General features: G+C 47.0%; 1 protein-coding gene across 1 annotated transcript in view; it reads left to right on the top strand.

Moving 5' to 3' along the window:
• Positions 1–20164, top strand: part of THBS4 (thrombospondin 4) — a 257747-nt gene that overhangs the window by 140632 nt on the left and 96951 nt on the right. The window contains exons 13-15 of the mRNA XM_085632230.1: positions 9047–9206; positions 11047–11165; positions 14303–14355. Of these exons, the coding sequence (XP_085488356.1) occupies positions 9047–9206; positions 11047–11165; positions 14303–14355 (332 nt within the window). The remainder of the gene's footprint in view (positions 1–9046; positions 9207–11046; positions 11166–14302; positions 14356–20164) is intronic.

Genomic DNA, 20164 nt, shown 5'->3' with positions numbered 1-20164 from the left:
TATGTTGAACAGGGCATAGTATGCTGCCAACGAATAGCACCTTTGTCATAGGGACATGAGGCTCAGTGGAACCCCCAATGCACTACATGGCATTGAAAGTACACAGGTGGCATGAGGAGTGCGACACACTCCCTGATCATGGCACACACTGGACATCAAAAGCAACACAAAGCTGATGGCCAGCACCTCCAAGCAGTCACATGCCCCAGGCCACTGACCCAACAACAGCAGACTACACAGACACACACAGGCACAGATCATTCACCTGCCAGTGGCAACAGCCGATACAAACCTCATTCTGCACATGTGCCACTTGCCTGGGGGGTGTCACAGGCGTGGGGCTAGCCAAGCAAGTCAGACACACAGCACGGCTTACTTTTCACATCTGTTGGGTCGAGCTGTTGCCTCTTCCATGCAGCTGTGGTGCAACACTCCAAATTGACACTTACCCACATGACAAGGAACATTCACACACATCAATGTCCAGATCATTTGGACACTCTCACCACAGCTCCACTCAACTCACACACAACTGTGGGTACAGTCACCTGTCACACGGGGGGAACACTGAATCACCTCAGGACTATAGAACAAGAAGGGCCAAGAGGATTAGCTATGCTGAATGTGCCATGCAGCATGCAGTGAATGTCACAGTAAGCACAATGCAAGTGAGGATTGCACACATGAACCACATAATGCTCTGCATGACAGACATGAGCCATTCCCCCCCCCCCTGGGACCCACTCTAAACAACATTTCATGTCTGTCACACCTGGACACAATGCCAGAAGTGCCAGTCACAAAAAGAAGGGGCACAGTCAAAGGTAGCGGAGTCAGCACTCACCTGCACCCCTGTTCTACCATACAGGCTGGGGAATTGTGGGAGGATGACGTCCAGCAACTGGGTGAATGGCTGGGCCCTCTCCACAGACCGCGACATGGTGCCAGAGGAATCACAAGCAGCAGCAGTGGTGTTGAATCAAAGGTTGTGCAGTCAAGTGCCCTCTCATGGGTTCTGCCTGACTTATATCTGCATTGCTGGCCTATTTCAGTAACAGGAGTGCAGAATGATTGGTCAGACTCCTTTGCATCCTACGTTTCCTCCAATCCCTTTAAACATACACCAGTGACAGCATTAGCATTTTTTCGAATTTACAGCATCATGTCAAGTCAACAACCACTTTGCAACAATGTATATTGTGGCCAACTGCTTTTTCCAGGCCACATGATGGAAAAATTAGAACTTCAAACTGGGTATCCATGACAACCAGCATGTATGTAGGCCCTAATACTTGTCCTTTATGTTTCCCCATTGTAAATTTCAAATCCCCACACAGGTATGGTGAGTTTCACACTTACCCCTAGGGCACCACTGCTCTAGTGCTACAGGCCGTACACGCGTGTGTAGGGCCCGTAGCACTATGGCAGTGTTGCCGTAGGCGTACGCCATCGTGCTACGGGCCGTACCCACGTGTGTAGGGGCCGTAGCACTATGGCAGTGTTGCCGTAGGCGTACGCCATCGTGCTACGGGCCGTACCCGCGTGTGTAGGGGCCATAGCACTATGGCAGTGTTGCCGTAGGTGTACGCCATCGTGCTACGGGCCGTACACACGCGATGCTGGGTGAGGGTGCTGGGGTACGGTGTTGGGGTACGGTGCGTACAGGTACGGGGCTGGGGTACGAGCCTGGGGTGCGTCACGTACAGGTGGGGGTCTGTGCTAAGGTGTTGGGGTACGGTGTGTACAGGTGTGGGGCTGTGCTACGGTGTTGGGGTACGGTGCATACAGGTACGGGGCTGGGCTACGGTGTTGGGGTACGGTGCGTACAGGTGCGGGGATGTGCTAGGGTGTTGGGGTACGGTGCGTACTGGTGCGGGGATGTGCTAGGGTGTTGGGGTACGGTGCGTACAGGTGCGGGGATGTGCTACGGTGTTGGGGTACGGTGCGTACAGGTGCGGGGCTGTGCTACGGTGTTGGGGTACGGTGCATACAGGTACGGGGCTGGGAGACGGGCCTGGGGTGCGGCACGTACAGGGGGGGCTGGGGTAAGGTCCTGGGGTACGGTGCGTACAGGTACGGGGCTGTGCTACGGTGCTGGGGTAAGGTCCTGGGGTACGGGGCGTACAGGTGTGGGGCTGGGAGACGGGCCTGGGGTGCGGCGCGTACAGGTGGGGGCTGGGGTACGGTCCTGGGGTATGGGGCGTACAGGTGCGGGGTTGGGAGACGGGCCTGGGGTGCAGCGCGTACAGGTGCGGGGCTGGGGTACGGTGTTGGGGTATGGGGCGTACAGGTGCGGGGCTGGGAGACGGGCCTGGGGTGTGGCGCGTACAGGTGCGGGGCTGTGCTACGGTGTTGGGGTACGGTGCGGAGGGGGGGTACGGTGCTGACATATGGGGGTACGGGGCTGACATGTGCGGGGTGAGGGGGGCTGTACGACTCGTATCCGGGCACAAGTTTACCTGTATACATGTAGGCTACAGCGTTCGCTCCGTACGGGGCATTTTACATGCGGTTGTGTATTTGGACGGGCGGTACGGATCGTACTTGCGCGCTCGGACTTCTGTTTTACGATTTGCACGTAAAAATGTCCGGCTCCCTGTCGGACACTTTTCCCGACGCTATTCGGACGTAAAAATTTACGGCTCCCTCTCGGACCATTTTCCCGACGCAATTCATAGGTATTTTTCACGTACGAATCGTACTTCGCAGTTTGTACGGTACTTGTACGATTCGTACGTAAAAAAATACAGATACGAGTCGGACGGTAAATTTTTTTAACGGATCGGTATCGGCACCTAAATATGTCTTTTTTCCCAAAATGGAAATTAACACACATTTTATCCTAAAATATAGCTCTAAATGCCAGTTTTGCATTTCAAGTAATCTTTCCTAATTTCTCTTAATTATACATATGCAAATTAAGTAAATTTTGCACACCTCTAACGGTCTGCTTTCCCTCGCAGGCCACCATCACTGTGAAGGTAGCCAAACCAAGGGAATCATAATTTGCAATCTGCCTACTGAATATTAATGAGGCATGTCATTCTGTTACCCCTTCTGATTCCTTATTTTGCAAATAGATATATTAGTACTTAGGTCGGATAACAAAATAAGCATCACACTTTTAGGTGTAGGGTATTTGTGGAGGGAGAGTTTCCCTGCCGCTGGTTAGTAGTGCTTTTGTACGCCTTAGAAGCACCATGTCAGTCTGGACATCACCCACGCAGCAGTAACGGACTCAACTGACTGGATACCTAAAATTGACCAGCAAATAGGTGATAAAAGTCACTGGCTTCAGGTAGAATAAAAAAAGAAAAATATGCACATTCAGTGCTGCTTAGTAGTCATTAACCACAGACGAGAGTAGAATAGATTAAATTCATGCAGTGAGGCAGCGCCTTGGCCAGCTAAACCTGGCACTGAAATAGCCTATTATTTAACCTTTTATACTGTGGCTGACCAATTACTTAATTCTGCACAAGTATGTCACCAGACATTGCACGATAAACATGTTTTTTTACATGTTTGAAAAGTGACCGGGGTTTGTGGTTTCCCAAAAGTAAAACCGGGCCAGAGTACGGTGGCGTATGTGTCAGTGATCCAGTAAAGCATTGACATCTCCTTAAGCCCATAAAGTCAGGTGTACTCTCTCAAAACAGTCCCTCACATCGTCTTTTCTAAGCTGTAAATTCAATCCCAGCAAGGATAGGTCTGAATTTGTACATCCAGCCATTTATTTGCTCGCTGCGCCACAAACGACACCATATACATTTTGCTTCCACTAGTGAACTGCTGCGTTCAACAAACAGAACAAACACAGACAGTAAACTCCAGAGTGTTGCAACACAGAAACCACACAGACAGCTGCTCTGGTCCTCATGCTGTCTGACCCCTGTGCTTGTTCATCAGGTAGATGTCAGGTGGCACTGTAAGGTACTGTGCTGAGGGCCCCCCTTCCCCCGGAGCTCGGGCCCGTCCGCACCACAGGAGCTGCGGGGCCTGTGTTACGCCACTGAAGAGAGGGGATACACAGACAACCCAGCGAGACATTGTGATAGGGTGCTGCCATGTGTGAGATAGCCTGACCAACCAGAATGTGTGAGCAAGCAATTTGGAGGAGAGATGGCTGCACGTGTCCAGGGCTGGTGGTTGGAACGGCTGTGTCCCCCAGGCAGGACCCCTACAGGCACCAGATGTCAGATCCCCGGTATAAAATGTGCCCAAAGGGGGGTACATCACTCCTTAGGTGGCGCTTCTGCGCTGCCGGTGGCGGCCCCGGACAGTTAAAAAACAATCTGGAGTAGGCAAGGAGGGAAAGGAGATAGCATTCACTGGATAAACTCCCATAACAAAGAGGGTGTCAAAGCAGAACCCACTATGGTGGAGAGAGAATGCAAGATGGTCTGTCCAAAGCCAACCAAACCCCCACATAATAAGAGTCATCCTAGGTAGCAAAGAGCACAATAGGCTAGAGTCACCCACAGTGGCCATACTGGCAGCTATTAAAGAGATGAAAACAGCCACTAGAACTGGAAGTAGCCAATCTCATGGACAAAGTCAACGATGCTGAGGAAAGATCCCCCTGCAACAATATCAGACTAGTGGGTATCCCGGAAAATGTGGAAGGCCCAAGCATGGAATTGTTCCTAGAAGAGTGGTTTTCCTCAGTGGTGTTAGAGGGGAAAACCTCAAAGTGGTTTACCATGGAGAGATCACATACAGTACCTGGGAGGCCGCTGATTCCCGGGGCATCGCCAAGGGCAATAGTTGCCACACTGTTAAACATTCTAGACTGGGACGCCATCTTGTAAATGGCAAGGATACAAGGACACTGCAGATAGAAGGAAAGACTGTTAACATCTATCCGTACTACACTACAGCAGTCCAACGCCAACGGGAAACCTTCATAGGAGTTATACAGCACCTTAGGAAACTGGGCCTCAAATATGCATTGTTTTTTCCAGCAGAACTCTGCATCATTGACCAGGGGACCTTGCATCTCTTCACAATGGCGACAGAGGTGTGGGACTGGTAAGAGAGCCCCATACGCCACCTCTCTGAGGACAGAGAGATGGGTCGTCTGTCAAAATGGTGGATACGTAAGAGGCAAAGCAAGGTGCGCAGCCGCTCGAAGATAACCCCGTCAAAAAAAGGTTGTGGAGACATTCAGAGGTCAGGCAACAGATGGGAAGCCAACAGATGGGAAGCTCTACTGAGAGAGACTGAGGAATCCGGTGACAGAGACTCAGAACGGGGAGGAGATGGAGAAGATCCTGAGCTGCCAGTGGTTACCCCAATGACATCTGAGGAGTTGGAGACTTCTTTGACGATGTTGAAGAGCTCTTTCCAGTTGCTGGAGCTGGTTTCCAGTCAGAGAGCTAAGGCTGTTTTTCTTGCCTCGCTGAGTTGAGTGTGGTATTTCCTGAGCACGGACTTGTAAGTGTTTCTTGCGGTGGTGTCCCGGCTGGTTCACCACTTTCTCTCCAGCTGTCTGCAGTGGTGTTTGGAGTTTCTAAGGTCTTTGGTGTACCAGTTAGCTTGTACGTTGGTTCTTGAGTGTCTGACATTCTTCAGGGGGGCTAGGGTGTTTGCACTGGTAGTGATCCATTTGTTGAAGGCTTATATGTCAGCATGCAGGTCACCAATGAGGTTTGGTTGGTGAGCCTTGCGGGTGTTGGTCCAGTCTGTGTCCTTTATCTTGGTATCAGATTACCAACACCCCAGACCACGTACCACTTTCAGCAATCTTCAGCAATGTTTTGGTCTGAGTCCACTCCCCAGATCCTCCACCTTGGCAGTTACTATTATGGCATCTATTGTTGATGTAAAGAATCTACAATTAAGAGTATCTATCAGAAGAACACATTACATGTCTTCAGTAATGGCCTTTCTGGTGGATATTCTATCTAACTGCAGATGATTCCTCACTGCCCTCCCACCTCCCATTCTGTAGAGTGGCCTCTAACATTTAGGTCCCAAGTGAGAATCTGGCACACTGTCCTGACCAGTTTTTCAATGTTTCAAGTCTGAGGGTGATGAAGGGCAAAGTTGGCAAAACTGGTGTCACCGTCCAGATGTGGTGCTTATTCGCAACTTTGCGCCGTTACTTCCTGGGGGGTATGGAGTCACTGCACAGCTGAATGATATCACCAGCTGGCAATTGGGAGCACTGCTACAAAAATCTCTGGATACAGATTAGAGCCTGTGGATATTCTCAAAGGCAGGAATCTGCCATTAGATAGAGTATCCACCAGAGAGGAAAGGGAAAGAACTTTTTTTTTTGGCCTATCATTGGACGGTGATATACTGCATAGCTTTCAGGATTAGTTCTTGGCCTGAGAAGGTTTGAAGCCATGTAGAGAAGGAATGAAGCCTTTCTGTGGATATAAAGATTAAGGAGTCAGTGTGAACTCACTACAGTCACTTTTGTCTTCCCGTTGAGGCTTTCATTACTGGATCTGTTATTAGTGTGGTCTAGGACTTCATTGCGCCCTCCTCTCTCTGCCTTACAGTCAACATTCCTGTCATTGGAGCTCAAGCCTTTGTTGACTTGTTTCATGTATGACATTTGTGTAGGCTGATCACCTATACTTTCTGGTTACTATTCAGGGCCCACTCTTCAAACAACAATCAGGCCCTACTTAATAATTTGCTTGGTATTCCTGGTTGGTGAATTTGCTCAGAGGCATGTTTGTGTGTTTGCCCACTTGTTACATGAATCATGATAGTACTTTATTTTATACTGTAATAATAATTTCCTAGCCCCTACTTATTTAGTTTTGTTATATTAATTCTTCTTGTTAGAGTAAAAGCTCAATATGCACTTCTAGGGCTGTTATGCCTCCTGTCATAATTGTAGCAAGTGATTGCAAGAGACATTCTTCTATCTTAAGTCTCTAAGTAATCACTTAATGCACTCACCCTCCCTGAGAAAACCTACTCTCTGATATGTCTTCATTCATCTGCGATAAACCAGTTTCTTCTCTCATTCTAGTTCCACACGGATGCCAATTGAGCCAATTCTATGCTTAACAATTTTGATAGTAAAAGGAGACAGCTCAGGGTGGCAGATTTAGAGTGTTGTTTGGGTTGCACGTGTGTTTGGTGAGAACGAGCAGCTCTCCACCTGATGGCCAGAAACTATCCAGGATGCCAGACTGTAGGATCTGGCTGAGGCAGATAGCAATGGTGCCAGCATTTTTGGGATGTGTTGTGTTAGAGATCCAGGCTTGCTAGCGCATCTTCACCAGTGATGCTCCTGCTGCTATGATGGCCTCAGCAGTAAAGTTGTGCAGCAAACACCGTCTCCTGCATATGCTGGCAATGGCAGTAACTCCACATGAATAGAGCTGGTCTCATTTTCTCTTGTTGAAACACATTTGACTTCTACTTTTGAGACCGGTTAATTGTCCTCCATCTGGCATCTCCTTCTGAAAAATGAACCAAGCTTTCATACCTTTCTACAGTCTCCTGAAGCCCTTCTGGTGCACCTCTCCCCCTCTCGTTAACCAGGATCTGGATGCCTTCCTCTTCCTGCTGCCAATAACAAAGTCAGCATCACCCAGTTCATGCCTCTCTCTTGAAATCTTCAGACTAATAAATATGGGAGCAGATACCAAGGGGCATATTTACTACGAAGTGGCGGAGCGGAGCGTTAGCCTCCTTGGTTTAGTGCCGCAATCTGCAACTTCTGAAACGCAAGACTACACCATATTTACAACAATATGGTGCAGCCCTGTGATTCCCCCTGCGCTGGCATTAGATTTAGCAGCCTGGCGCCAACGCAGGCACCCTTGCACCATAGTGCAAGAGTGTCTGCGTTGAGAGGAAGATTGTTTATGTGCAGTGTCCCTTCCTGCACATGAACAATCTTTAAATGGCGTTTTGTCACTTCTATGTGTGCTGCTTAATGCAGCACACATAGAAGTTGCAAAACGTAATTTTTTTTCTTGATTGTTTATGTACAGGAAGGGTCACCTACCTGCACATAAACAATCAATGCCTGTTGCTGTTTCTATGTGTGCTGCTCAATGCGGCACACATAGAAACAGCATAAACGAGGAGAAATTAAACATTTGTCCTCGTTGCGCCTGTTTAAGACTATATTTTCCCTGGTATTAATTTTTGCGCTGCCCCATATTTATGCTGCCCTTGTAAATATGGGGAAGCATCAAAATCAATGGGTGTTGCGGTGGAACGCCCGCTGCAACACCCATTGGCCAGCCCTTTCACGCTAAGTATACCGTGAAAGGGGCCTTATTTACAAGGCGCCGTTAAGCCACGTTAAGTGGCTTTACGCTGGCTTGTGAATAAGACAAAGCCCCTATCGCCACTACAACGTCCTGAAAAGTGACATTGTAGTGGCGATAGGGGCTTGTGAATTTGCCCCCAAGTGTCAAGTAATGAATGGTTCGTTACATGGGACTAGGTAGTTATTGTAGAGTTATCTAGTAGTTGTAGGTATGAAGTAAGACTTGTAGATTCCCTCACATATCGAAATTCATCCCTAGTGTGACATGAGCCCATAGGAAGGAGAGATGCACATGGAAATATCCTGATGATATGAAGAGATGCCCCAGATCGTACCAGACAAATGTCCATGTCTACAATGAGAGATGTAGTTTTATGAGAGTGGAGACTCTGTCAGCAAATGTTAGATCTCTATTCATGTAATAGGAACACTGACATGACACACGAAAAAACAGAGAATGGGCATGAGTCCATTCTTCAGGCATGCGTACCTGGCTTCTCGTAGTGAGGGAGAGTATTGCTGCAGCAAAGACAGATGCATAATATTGTGATGAGAATGTGGGTTTGCATATGAGGTTAGCCCAGAAAACAAAAGGGCCATGCATACTCATCACGATCTTCCCCACAATAGCCGTGTCCATGGACTAGACCATATATACACGGATGCTCATGGACAGTATTTCACATAATGCCAACGCAGACAAGTAATGAGTGCCCTCTCATGGTGGAAAATAATGATAAAATGCTGGGATTTGTCCTGGTGCTCACAAAGGAGATGTGCTTGTCTTGTTTTTAGGATAACTGTGTGTACAGTCCCAATGTTGACCAGAAGAATAGCGACCAGGATATCTTTGGCGATGCTTGCGACAATTGCCGCATGGTACTGAATAACGACCAGAGGGACACTGATGGGGACGGAAAAGGAGACTCCTGTGACGATGACATGGATGGAGATGGTTTGACAATTATTTTTGTGTATCTCTTCTGGCGAACAACATTTTGTATAAATGGGAGTGAGTCGTGCAGTAAAGTAAAATCTCATTGAATAGGCTTGTGACTCTAAGGAGAGTTGCTTCGTTGTGTATAGTAATTGTGACATGCGGTCTGTGAAAGGGTAAAGAGTATTCTTCTCTTGTCACTTGTTCTCTACTGACATAATAACTCGGAATTTGATCTTTATGCTCCAGTAATAAATGTGTGAATATGTGTTTAATAATGCCGAAGCTCTAAATGAAATGTGCTATTGGTCCACATATATTTTCAGCGGCATGACCTACATATATTCATACCATGGCAGTGAAAATATTGAGTGGAACCATATTATGCTTGGTGCATAACTAATGCTGGGACATTGGCATCCATAGGTCGCGTGGATTGTGCTTTAAGAGAAGCGTGGTCTGGCTTTTATCTAAATCCTCTTGAATGCCAATCAGCACAACATGGTGGCTTTGGTGCCATTGACAGACCTCACTTCTGACTAAGTGGTGTCAAGAAGATTGTTGATAGGTAGATGAGACAAGAATTGAGAAACTATTGTTTTCATATCGTTTTCTTAAGCGATGGCGGAATGGTGATGAATCTTGGTTGATTGGGTGTTTTTCAGTTCCAACTTAAAATGTCTGCATTTAGAGATATAGGGAGCCATGGTGGACAGTTGTGAACATCTGTGTTTGTGCCTAGGATGCAGTAAGGAACCCTTTGAAGTTGACTTTTAAGCTGTCTTTTTCTCCCCTCTCTTCCTTCTAGACTATGAGCTGGCAAGGAGCTATGATGATGACCTCTTTTGATTACTGGTTTTTAGAAGGGAAGCTGATCTACCGGTACTCTGGTACTGATGTTAAAGTCCTGATATGTGCACTAGGTTGAAGACAGGAGTTTATGAACTTTTTAAATACTTTAGGTGAAGAGAGTTTCATGGGCCATTGAGTTGAAGAATTAGTGAGGTCAGGTCCATTGGAGTGTTGTACATTTTGGGGTGAGTTTTTGGTCCACAAATTAGTGACAGCCGATGGCTTTGTTTTGCAGCCCACCGACACTGACGCAGTTGCACGAGGACTCATAGGTTTTACATGTGAAACATCAGCTTATGTTAGATTTACCATTGGTTTATCAAGTCCATGTTGTCCAAGTGCTTTCTGGAGATTAAAGGGCAGGAGTCACTGCTATGGAGTTTTATGGGCCATTCACCTTGAGTTGAACCTCCCCGAACTAGCATCCGTTCACCTGCTGGACACTAGGATGTGACGGTGTCCAGGACTTTATTAGGCTAGTTGTATTTTTGTGTCTAGGGCAGTCTGTGGCACATTTGGAATTTGGTATGGTGTACGTGTAAAATATTGTGCTTTGCATAATGTGATGTGTGGACAGTTCTGACTTGCTTTGATTTTAGATACGGTTTTAACGATCACCATGTTGCTCTATTTTATCTGGACCTCTTGTTGATGTTAGCAGTGTATCTTTAGCATGTGCTGGGGTTATGCAAGGGAAGTGGTCATCAGCAATTCATTGTTCTATATTGAAGGTTTCGGCGGCGCTTGCCCCTAAGGTGGTCTGGTATTGATATGGTGGGAGGACAGCTTTATTGGATAGCCCTTCCCAGGTGCATTTGTTTGCTGTGTTCGTTTGTCTTCAGGTGCTATGTTTTGCATCGTTTTTAAGCAAGTGTGGTGATGTTTGGGGACTTCTCTGTACCCCGAGGCTGCAACAGAAGTAAAAGTGGTAACTGTACATATCTGATTAAGTGCAAAAAGGAAAGTGTTACTATTGTTCCAGAAACTATACATTATTTACATCCAGGTATTAAGAACATCTTGGACAACTGCCAAAGGGTTCCCAACGTGGATCAGAAAGACAAAGATAATGATGGTGTCGGTGATGCCTGTGACAGCTGCATTGACGTCAGCAACCCTAACCAGGTCAGTAGAAGTATTGAAATGGCACCGCGGTGCAGTGTTATAGGTGTTAGCACTGGGCCGCCCCGGATGTAAGATAACAAAAACAAAAGAGGAACCTTTGGTTTACTAAAATATTGAAAGAGAATCTTAATGGTGCTACCACATAAGTAAAAACAGTCTGAGTCACTTTCTAGATTCCTATATAGCACAGATGTATGGTCTTCCAAATTGCTGTATATCGCGTCCATCAATCATGTTTCGCTCTGCCACACAATGGACTTTTTCAAGGCTTACGTCTAATGTCCAGTCAAAGAAATGTAAAAAGAGTATCCACAACCATTTGCGTTGATTTCTCTGAGTAAAACAGGAGTCTGCAGACTATTGTGATATGTTATACCAGAAACTAATGTGGAAAGAACAGGGGAAGCCCAGAATTGATTTTCTTGGGTTCAGGTTATATATGCTATATAAAGTATGCAACAATATTGTTATTTTCCTCATGACCCAGATCAAAATAATAAGAGAAGGCAAATAATCCCATACTATGTTTGAATTTAATTCCTCGAGCCTCAGGCTCCAGCTGAAATAGAGGTCGGGTAGGGGCCTTTACGAAGCACCTGGGTGCAAAATCCAACATGCCCCGCATTTACAAGGGAGATTTACCCATCTGCCTTCCAATTCTGCTACTCTGGATTTAGAAAATTGACAATTTGTGCAACAGGCCCCTTTTCTGTCGAGCACAGACTACTCATGATATACCCCCTAAGTGCAAAATTCCTGCCGCATGTGGCATACCTCTCTGTTCTGTGAGGGGCATGAGACATACTCCTCTGTGGGACCCCTGTGTGAGGTGCCCGTAGGTCGTTGCGCAAGACGGGGGCATTTGTTTACTTAAATGTCATCTTCATGTGTGAATGACTGACCCGTAATGCTCCTCCTCCATCAGGTCATGTTCGACACCGAAGTGAAAAAGGACAGCGTCCAGCCACCGTATGGCTCCATGTCACATAGACGCACCTCACTCAATCTCGGACCTTCATTTTGCAAACTCGTCTGTGATAGTTTAATGAGCTCAGTTTAACTGATCCAACATGCAAGCCCTGGATGCACTGATCGTGTCAATGAAAGTCTAGGCCTGGAAACAATGCGTCCTTGTAACATGGACTCATAGGGTGATTGCAGGCAGAAGGAATTGTCTCTTCCAGGCCACGAGCCAGAATCCCCACCATCACTTTAGTCACACTGAACTTAGCTGCCTCCCTCCACACTGTTGCATGGTACCAACATCTCGTAGAGGGACTGGTTAGAGGGAAGGCATCAGCGTCGCCCCATTAAGGGTCATGACCCTTTACAGTACAGGGAAATGGGATTTCCTATAATGCAAGAAATGTCTCTCACTACCTTTCCTTGTGATAGTTGTTTCATTACAATCCTCAAGATTCATCACAGGCGTTTTGCTCGGTGTGCGCAGTGCCGCGCGCTTCATCTCATGTACGGCTGGTCTTCTGTTTTTCTTCACAGTTGTGGTTGTCTGAGTGAGTCATTTGTTAATGATAGACTGTGTTTGTGGTCAGGCACGAGGATAGGCTTAAAATCCTGGCTGAATCACTGGTGTGTTGTGTTTTTAACGCTGCATCTGCAAAAATATCTACACGGAAGGACGAAAAAAGTCCTCACACAGAAAACATGAAGGGTTCTTCTTAGATATTGCTTATTATGCATTTAATCTCTCCCAGGGCCGGCTTTAGGGCAGTGCAACTGGTGCGGCCGCACTGGGCGCTGACCTGTGGAGGGGGGCGCTTTGACCTCAGGGGGGTATTGTGTTTAGTAATATCTCATGATAGGAGAGATGAGGGGCACTTTTGCAGGTGGTAGGTAGAGAATCTGAGAAGGTGGTCATGGGACGTGGGGGCGCCAAACGTGATTGTCGCACCGGGGGCCAGCAGTGCTAAATCCGGCCCTGATCTCTCCTTTCGTCCAATAGAGAGGGTAGCTGTCTGTCTAAAACCTTTGAGTGGCATGTGTGCATGAGCTAGTGAGGGGCCAGTGGTCTACCTGTCCTGTCCTCTGTTTATCTGTGTGTTGTGGACCCTTGAAGTTGATGATCAATTGATCAGAAGAGACCGGCAGAGAGAATGCAGGGTGCGGGTCATCCACTAACTGCTCCTTGTGGCAGAGAGGCTTAGATAATCCAGCAGTGCTGACCTGACTGTGCTTGTAGGGTCAGCCAGGAGTGCCACAAACTGTTGATGGAAGCAGGAGAGAGGGGAGGGTGCTTTTCAGAGATCTTTCCTTCATTCTGACGCTCATCTATTCCATAGTGTATTTGGGTGGCTGTGGGTTATATGCACATGGTCTGTGAAACCCACTGCGAAGCACAGGGACATAGCTTCGGGGGGAGGGGTGTTTGGGGTGCTATACCCTCCTAATAAATATAATCTGTAGTAGCCTGTTTGTTACAGGTGCTTTAAGTTGAGTATGGTCAGGTGTTTGTCAGATTTCACTTGGGAGTTTTACATACATATGCAGCCAAACACACACACACACACCTGTCTCTGTTACAAAGGTGTTAACAAAATGATACTTTACAAAACATTGAGTTCTAAGCAACCCCCACAGTCCGCACTCCTCTCTCTTCCTACTGCGCCTTAAGGCCCCCTCTGGCCCTGCTTCTCATATAATGTATTTTAACCGGGGGGGGGGGGGGGGCATTGTTGGGAAATCTGAAGCTCACACCCCCCAGTCTTACTGCCCAAGCCACGCCCCTGGCGACGCACAGCAACAAGTGACTGCTGTAGAAATACAATATCTATCATCGTGCCATTGCAGCATGGACTCGAGGGTGCCCCGTGCCATGCACTGTAAAGTAAAATCCTTCACATTTGGTAAATACATTGCAGTTGCCTAAGCACTGGCAGGAATAAACATATCTAACAGGGTGCAGGGCTGACCTGAGAAACCTCCAGTCTCATTCGAGATACCCCGAAATGTCCTTCGAAGGCGAGGCGTGCCTTGTAGGGTGGTTGTGAATATCTGCGTTCCGTTTCTACTTCTGGACCATCGGTGCTGATTGTGGGGGCAAGAAGGTGTTTCCCTGCAGGCTTGTTTCAACTTGTCAGTGCGGAGCATCATGACTTGTGTTCTCTTTCTGTTTCTAGTCGGACATCGATAACGACCTTGTCGGAGACTCCTGTGATACCAACCAAGACAGGTATGTCTATTCAGAACACCAGCAAAAGTAATTATGCTTCTTTCAAACAGCAGTGAAAAGGTGTCAGAGGAATCAAAATGGATCTTCCGTAAGGCATGGGTCACAGGCTCACATCACAGCCCGGTTGAAAGGGTTGAGTTTGTAACTTTGGATGGAGGAGACAGGGGCTCATTCAGACGCACCCTCCTTTTATCCCCTGACTGCCCCACGCCCAGTTCCTCCAGTGCACTTGCTGGGAGTTTAGCCAGCAGAGAAAACTCAACATCTTAGGCAGCAGTATAAGACCTTCTGCAGGAGGGAAAAGGAAGCCATTCAATGCATTGAATAACTGGAAATAAATAAAAACAAGCATTGAAAATGCAATAGGTCTCGTCTTTGATTAATTTACAGCCATTTGCTTTGCTAATTGTATTGCATAGCAAATCAAATGGCTTTAACTTAATCAAAGGCGAGACCTATTCCATTTTTAATGCTTTTTGTGTGTGTTTTGGGCTCTGGTAGGGCAGTCAGCTGTTTTGCGAGGATGCACATGAGCCTCAGTTAGGGGCAGGCCCTAGTGTGCAGTATTAGAGACCCTTTCTATGCAAGCCAATCCAGCACATGTTCTAGGCTGAAGGGGTTGCTGCATTTAAGGGGTGTGAGGGCCCTTCATCTCCTCAGAAGCAGAGTATTGAGCCTTCAACTCGTGCAGAGGCTGAAGGAGAGGAGGATGTTCTCAGGGGCCGATAGATGCAGGGACAGGAACTTAAGGAGGTTCTGCAGCACTGATCCACACGGCACGCAGATACAATCACACACGCACATACACACACAGACTCACAGATCCAGACACACCCCATCAGACAAACACACAGAGACCCACACATGCATGCACACACATACAAATACAGATCCAGACACACAAACAGACAGGCCCACGCACGCACACATGCGTGCATACACGACCTCATGCACACATGTAATCACGTACACACTAAGATGCAGAGAAGAGAGCCACGATGAAGTGTGCAGATCAGAAGGGGATAGGCAGAACACCTTCCCGCCCTCACCCAGTCCCTATAAATCATTCAAACATGGACCCACTCTCTGGGCTGAGATCCCGGGTGACTCCATAAAAGGAGGAGCAGGAGAGAGGGGCGCCTGGTGCCGCCAAATACCAACTTGGGCACTCTCCACTGTGCCACCCCACGCAGACACAGGGGCCGCTGGCACCGCCGAGTTCAGATGAGCCGTGCAGGGGTAATCCGATGCAGTGAATATATGATGCATGGGTACTCTGAGGCTGATGCACCGTGAATGTCTGGCTCTGTCAACACTGGGGGCACCACACGGGGGCTGACGGGGGTCAGCGGTACATGGGTGCTCACTCTGTGCATACGGAGGTCAGGGTGACCTGCACTTACCGGTAGCTGTGGACAGTAGCAGCAGCCCAGCTCCTGTCCCTATGTGCCGTAGTCGCAGCAGCAGGCAGAGCCCCGGTGCATGAAACTACTCGCCACTAATGATCTGTACAAACCACAGTGTCACAAGGCATACTCGTCCAATTCCTTCAGCGCCTACGTTTGTTTTTTTGATTGTTTTCCTATCTCACTTACGGAGTGCGTAGACCAGTTGCATCTCCCCGTTTCTTTTAGTGGGCGATGAGATCAGGGACTGTGGGGGCGAGGGGTGCCTGCACCTCTATTTAAGGAAAAGGGGCACACCACACACAACATTCACCAGAGACCTGCAGCCCCCACTCCAGAGTGTGTGCCCTTTGCAAACACTCCAAGAGGCAGACAATGGGAATGGTTCTCCGGGGCCCCCACCAATCCCCAACTCCTACTGTTTAAATACAACCACAGAAAGAAGCGAAATATACACTTCAATTTAGGAGTTCATAAATCAGCGGCAGATGGAACCGTAAAAGACACCAGGCGGGCCGAGAAAGGTAAATGTTAGCCGGTTCCCACGGAGGAGCCGTGGCGAATGCGGCTCGGCCAAGAGATGGTGGTGGGGGCGCAGGGAAAGGACCCCTGGCACACCAAACATGACAGAGGTATTGTGTGCAATGGCGAGACCAACAGGCTCTGGGGAACCTTGCTGGGATGGGGGGCGTCTGCCTAGCGCTCTGAAACTCATGCATAGCGCTGTACAACTAAAACCTCGACAATTATACCAATCAATAGAAGAAAGCACGATCAGAGACTGTGGGGGCAAGGGGTGCCAGCACCTCTATTTAAGGAAAAGGGGCACACCACACACCACACACAACATCCACCAGAGACCTGCAGCCCCCACTCCAGAGTGTGGGCCCCTTGCAAACACTCTAAGAGGCAGACGATGGGAACGGTGTCCACGGGGCCCTCACCAATCCCCAACTCCTACTGTTTTAATACAACCACAGAAAGAAGCGAAATATACACTTTAATTTGGGAGTTCATAAATCAGCGGCCGATGGAACCGTAAAAGACACCAGGCAGGCCAGGAAAGGTAAAAGTTAGCCGGTTCCCACGGAGGACACGTGGCGAATGCGGCTCGGCCGAGAGATGGTGGTGGGTGCGCAGGGAAGGACCCCCGGCACATCAAACGTGACAGAGGTATGGTGTGCCAAGGCGAGACCAACAGGCTCTGGGGAACCTTGCTGGGATGGGGGGCTTCTGCCTAGCGCTCCGAAACTCGTGCATAGCGCTGTACAACTAAAACCTCAACAATTATACCAATCAATAGAAGAAAGCATGTTTAACGTGCCCAGTGGTATATGGCCGGGGGGGTCTTTTTTTTATTCAACCGGATAGACTGAATGAGAAGCAGCTTGACTGCATGAGCACCCAATGGATATAGCGCCCAATGCATGTAGCGCCCATATAAGCCAAGAACAGAGGAATGAAAAGCGCGTCAGCCATTGTTGAAGGCAAACGCGGTAATAGGAAAAAGAAGTGCTTAGCGGCTAATTAAGAGACATTGTCTCCTGCCGCAAGTAAAAGATCGAATCTCGGTAGGCGGGGCCAAAAGCGGACTGGTGGCAACCCTCAGTGTAATGATTGCCTCTGGTGCAATCATTACACTGTGTTTTGCATCATCCATGATGCAAAACGACGCTCACCAATCAAAATTGTAGGTGGAACAGCGACACGACTTCTGGAATCGTATCGATTCCAAGAAGTCCTCGCATGGCGAGGGCAGCGCATGCACGCTGCTAACGCCAGGCGAGACCTAAAAACACAGTTTAGATAAATTCTTTCTCGATTATTAATTCAATAAGCACACATTTCGCGGCCAATATTGATGTAGAATTTAAAAAAGAAAGTAGGTAAAGTACATTAGTTCCATCATTTTCTATGATCGTTTCATCTTCAGAGACAACAAAGATTCAATAGGTGCAGCCAGGCAGAAAGGTGCGGAGGAGGACATCAAAGACTTCTGCAGAGCTAAACTTGGTGAACATGAACGCGGCAACGAACCTAAGCAGAAACTATTACCTACTGAGAATGGGGATTCTAAACCTAAGGAGGCCTCTTTGAGTCCCTGCGTTTGAGGCCAAATTCTCAAAACTACAACATTCAAATGTCATTGTGCAGGAAACAGTGAATGTGGAAACAGGGCGATCATTCACATTGGCAACGGTGTAAAGTTGTTCACCAAAATAAATCCTATGTTAACAGAAATTCAATCCCTAAATAGGACTCTGGGCTCTGGTGACATTCACAATGAGTCTGTTCTTCCACTGTTCTTGGCTGCTTCTGTATATGTGGTGAAACATCTGCTCCTCAGCTGGGACAAGGAAAGGTTGGGACAGAAAGGGGCACATGATTGGCCAGGAGACATCAGAGGGAAAAAGAAAAGGATCTGAGAAAAAGAGGCCAAAGAGAAATTAGAGATAGGGACAGTAACAGAGAAAGTGGTGGAGAGAGGTGCAGAAAGATATTGTATTGTAGCCTTTATGTAGCATTGTGCGGCACTGAAGATAATTATCTAACACACGCTTCTCCAATGAGTAGTTCTGGATACTCGTAGCTCTCCAGTTACCTGTAAGTACCTCTTGAGTACAGACCTGCCTACAAAATTATAGGTTTTTGCTTGGTTGAATTAATATATGTGCACCAAGATTTAAAATATGAGAAATGTGTGTGATTTCAGTCATAAACTGATGTTTGGAGAAAAATGGCTGAAATTCCAAAATATACTTAAAGCTAATATTTGAGTGATATCATACAGTTTTAGGGAGTCTGATGCAATGAGGTGATCTTGCTGATAATCTTGCATGAGGTGGACACAAATATAATCTTGTCTCAAGTGGTCACTATTGCATCACTAATATTAGCAGCTTGGGATGATTTTCATCAAATATAAGTAGCTGTTTCTACAGAAAAAGTCAGAGCCCCCTAATCTGTCGGGAGATTTTGGAGTCATGTGTGAGTGCCCAGAGAGGTGCTCTTAAGTCTTGTCTTAGGCTACAGTTCCTAGCAGTGTGATGGAAAGAGAAGGTGAATGTTTTTATTTTTATTTATAATCAACATCTGAACATAAGACACATCATGACCACATTAGTATAGAAAGAAAAGACCAGTGTCCCTGCTATATACAAAAACCCGACTCTTTTGTTTTTTCACCAGCATGTCCCAGTCTATTTAGAGTTAGAGGGTATTTCCAGTTCCACAGAACAGTCACAGGACAAGCAAGCATTTGCAATGCAATAGGTCTCGCATTTACACGAGTTTACGCTATTGGCATTGTAAATGACAACGCCTTTTATTTATGTTTTAAAAACCAAAATATAAATAAAAGGCATTGTCATTTAGAATGCCAATAGCTCAAACTCGCGTAAATGCGAGACCTATTGCATTGCAAATGCTTGTTTCCTTTCTGATCTAGTTTCCAACAATCTAATATTTTTGTTCACACTCAGAGAGCACAGGTTCCGTCACAGAGATCTCCGTTCATTGTAGGCAGGCTGGTTTCTATAGTTGAATTCTGCTGCCACTGCAGTCTGCACGCCCACAATGAAAAAGGTCACCGTGGGAAGAATGAACACGTTTAGCCAATCAGCATTAAGAATCTACCTGGCAATAACGAATTCAAGTAAAAATATATTCTAAAAAGTTTATGATCAAATGGCACAACATGGTAAAAGCAATTAGCGGTGTGTAATTGAAAGATGCAACACGTAAGTTTGCAGCTGAATAGCAAACCTGCAAGTAGGCCAATGTACACAGACTTATGATGTTTGTAATCTACGGGGCTGCTGCACCCAGACACTACTGCTTGTAAGGATGGTGAGAGTAGAGTATTCTGGCAAAGTAGGTTGGGGTTATCCTTTCACGTAAGTGAAATGACTGACACACTAACAACACCCCCTCAGAAAAAGACATACTTTGTAAAAGAGCAAAGGGGTTCTCAACTGTGCTGTAATGAATTCCAGGCTCTGCAGACAGACACAGACGCACACAAATACTCACCGGAAGACCGACAGCAGAAAGCTCAATAAAAAGTACAACTGAACACCTGTACTAGGCTGAACGAGCCCCATTACATACCAAATGGTTCACAAACTCAAATATAGAGTATGCGTGGTTTTCACACTCCAGCCCTCACCTCCACTCCAAAATAAACTGGGTCAAATTTAAGTAGTCAACACTGCAAAACTGACGAGATAAATCTCTAACAGTTACACAAATGTACGAACAAGCATAGAAACACACACTAATGTACAGACTGGGGAGAGGTACATAAGAGCAGTTGGGGGCAGTGGATTCGGTTTATTGTTCTTAATAAACGTTTGATTTACCTGTCGGTGCATTTATACTGTAGGTGTATTGCCATTATTCTC

The sequence above is a fragment of the Triturus cristatus genome, chromosome 2_1 (genome assembly GCF_964204655.1).
Source record: "Triturus cristatus chromosome 2_1, aTriCri1.1, whole genome shotgun sequence".
In the NCBI taxonomy this organism is placed as follows: domain Eukaryota; kingdom Metazoa; phylum Chordata; class Amphibia; order Caudata; family Salamandridae; genus Triturus; species Triturus cristatus.
Note: the sequence above shows the minus strand (reverse complement) of the source record. Positions and strands in the feature narration are given on the sequence as shown.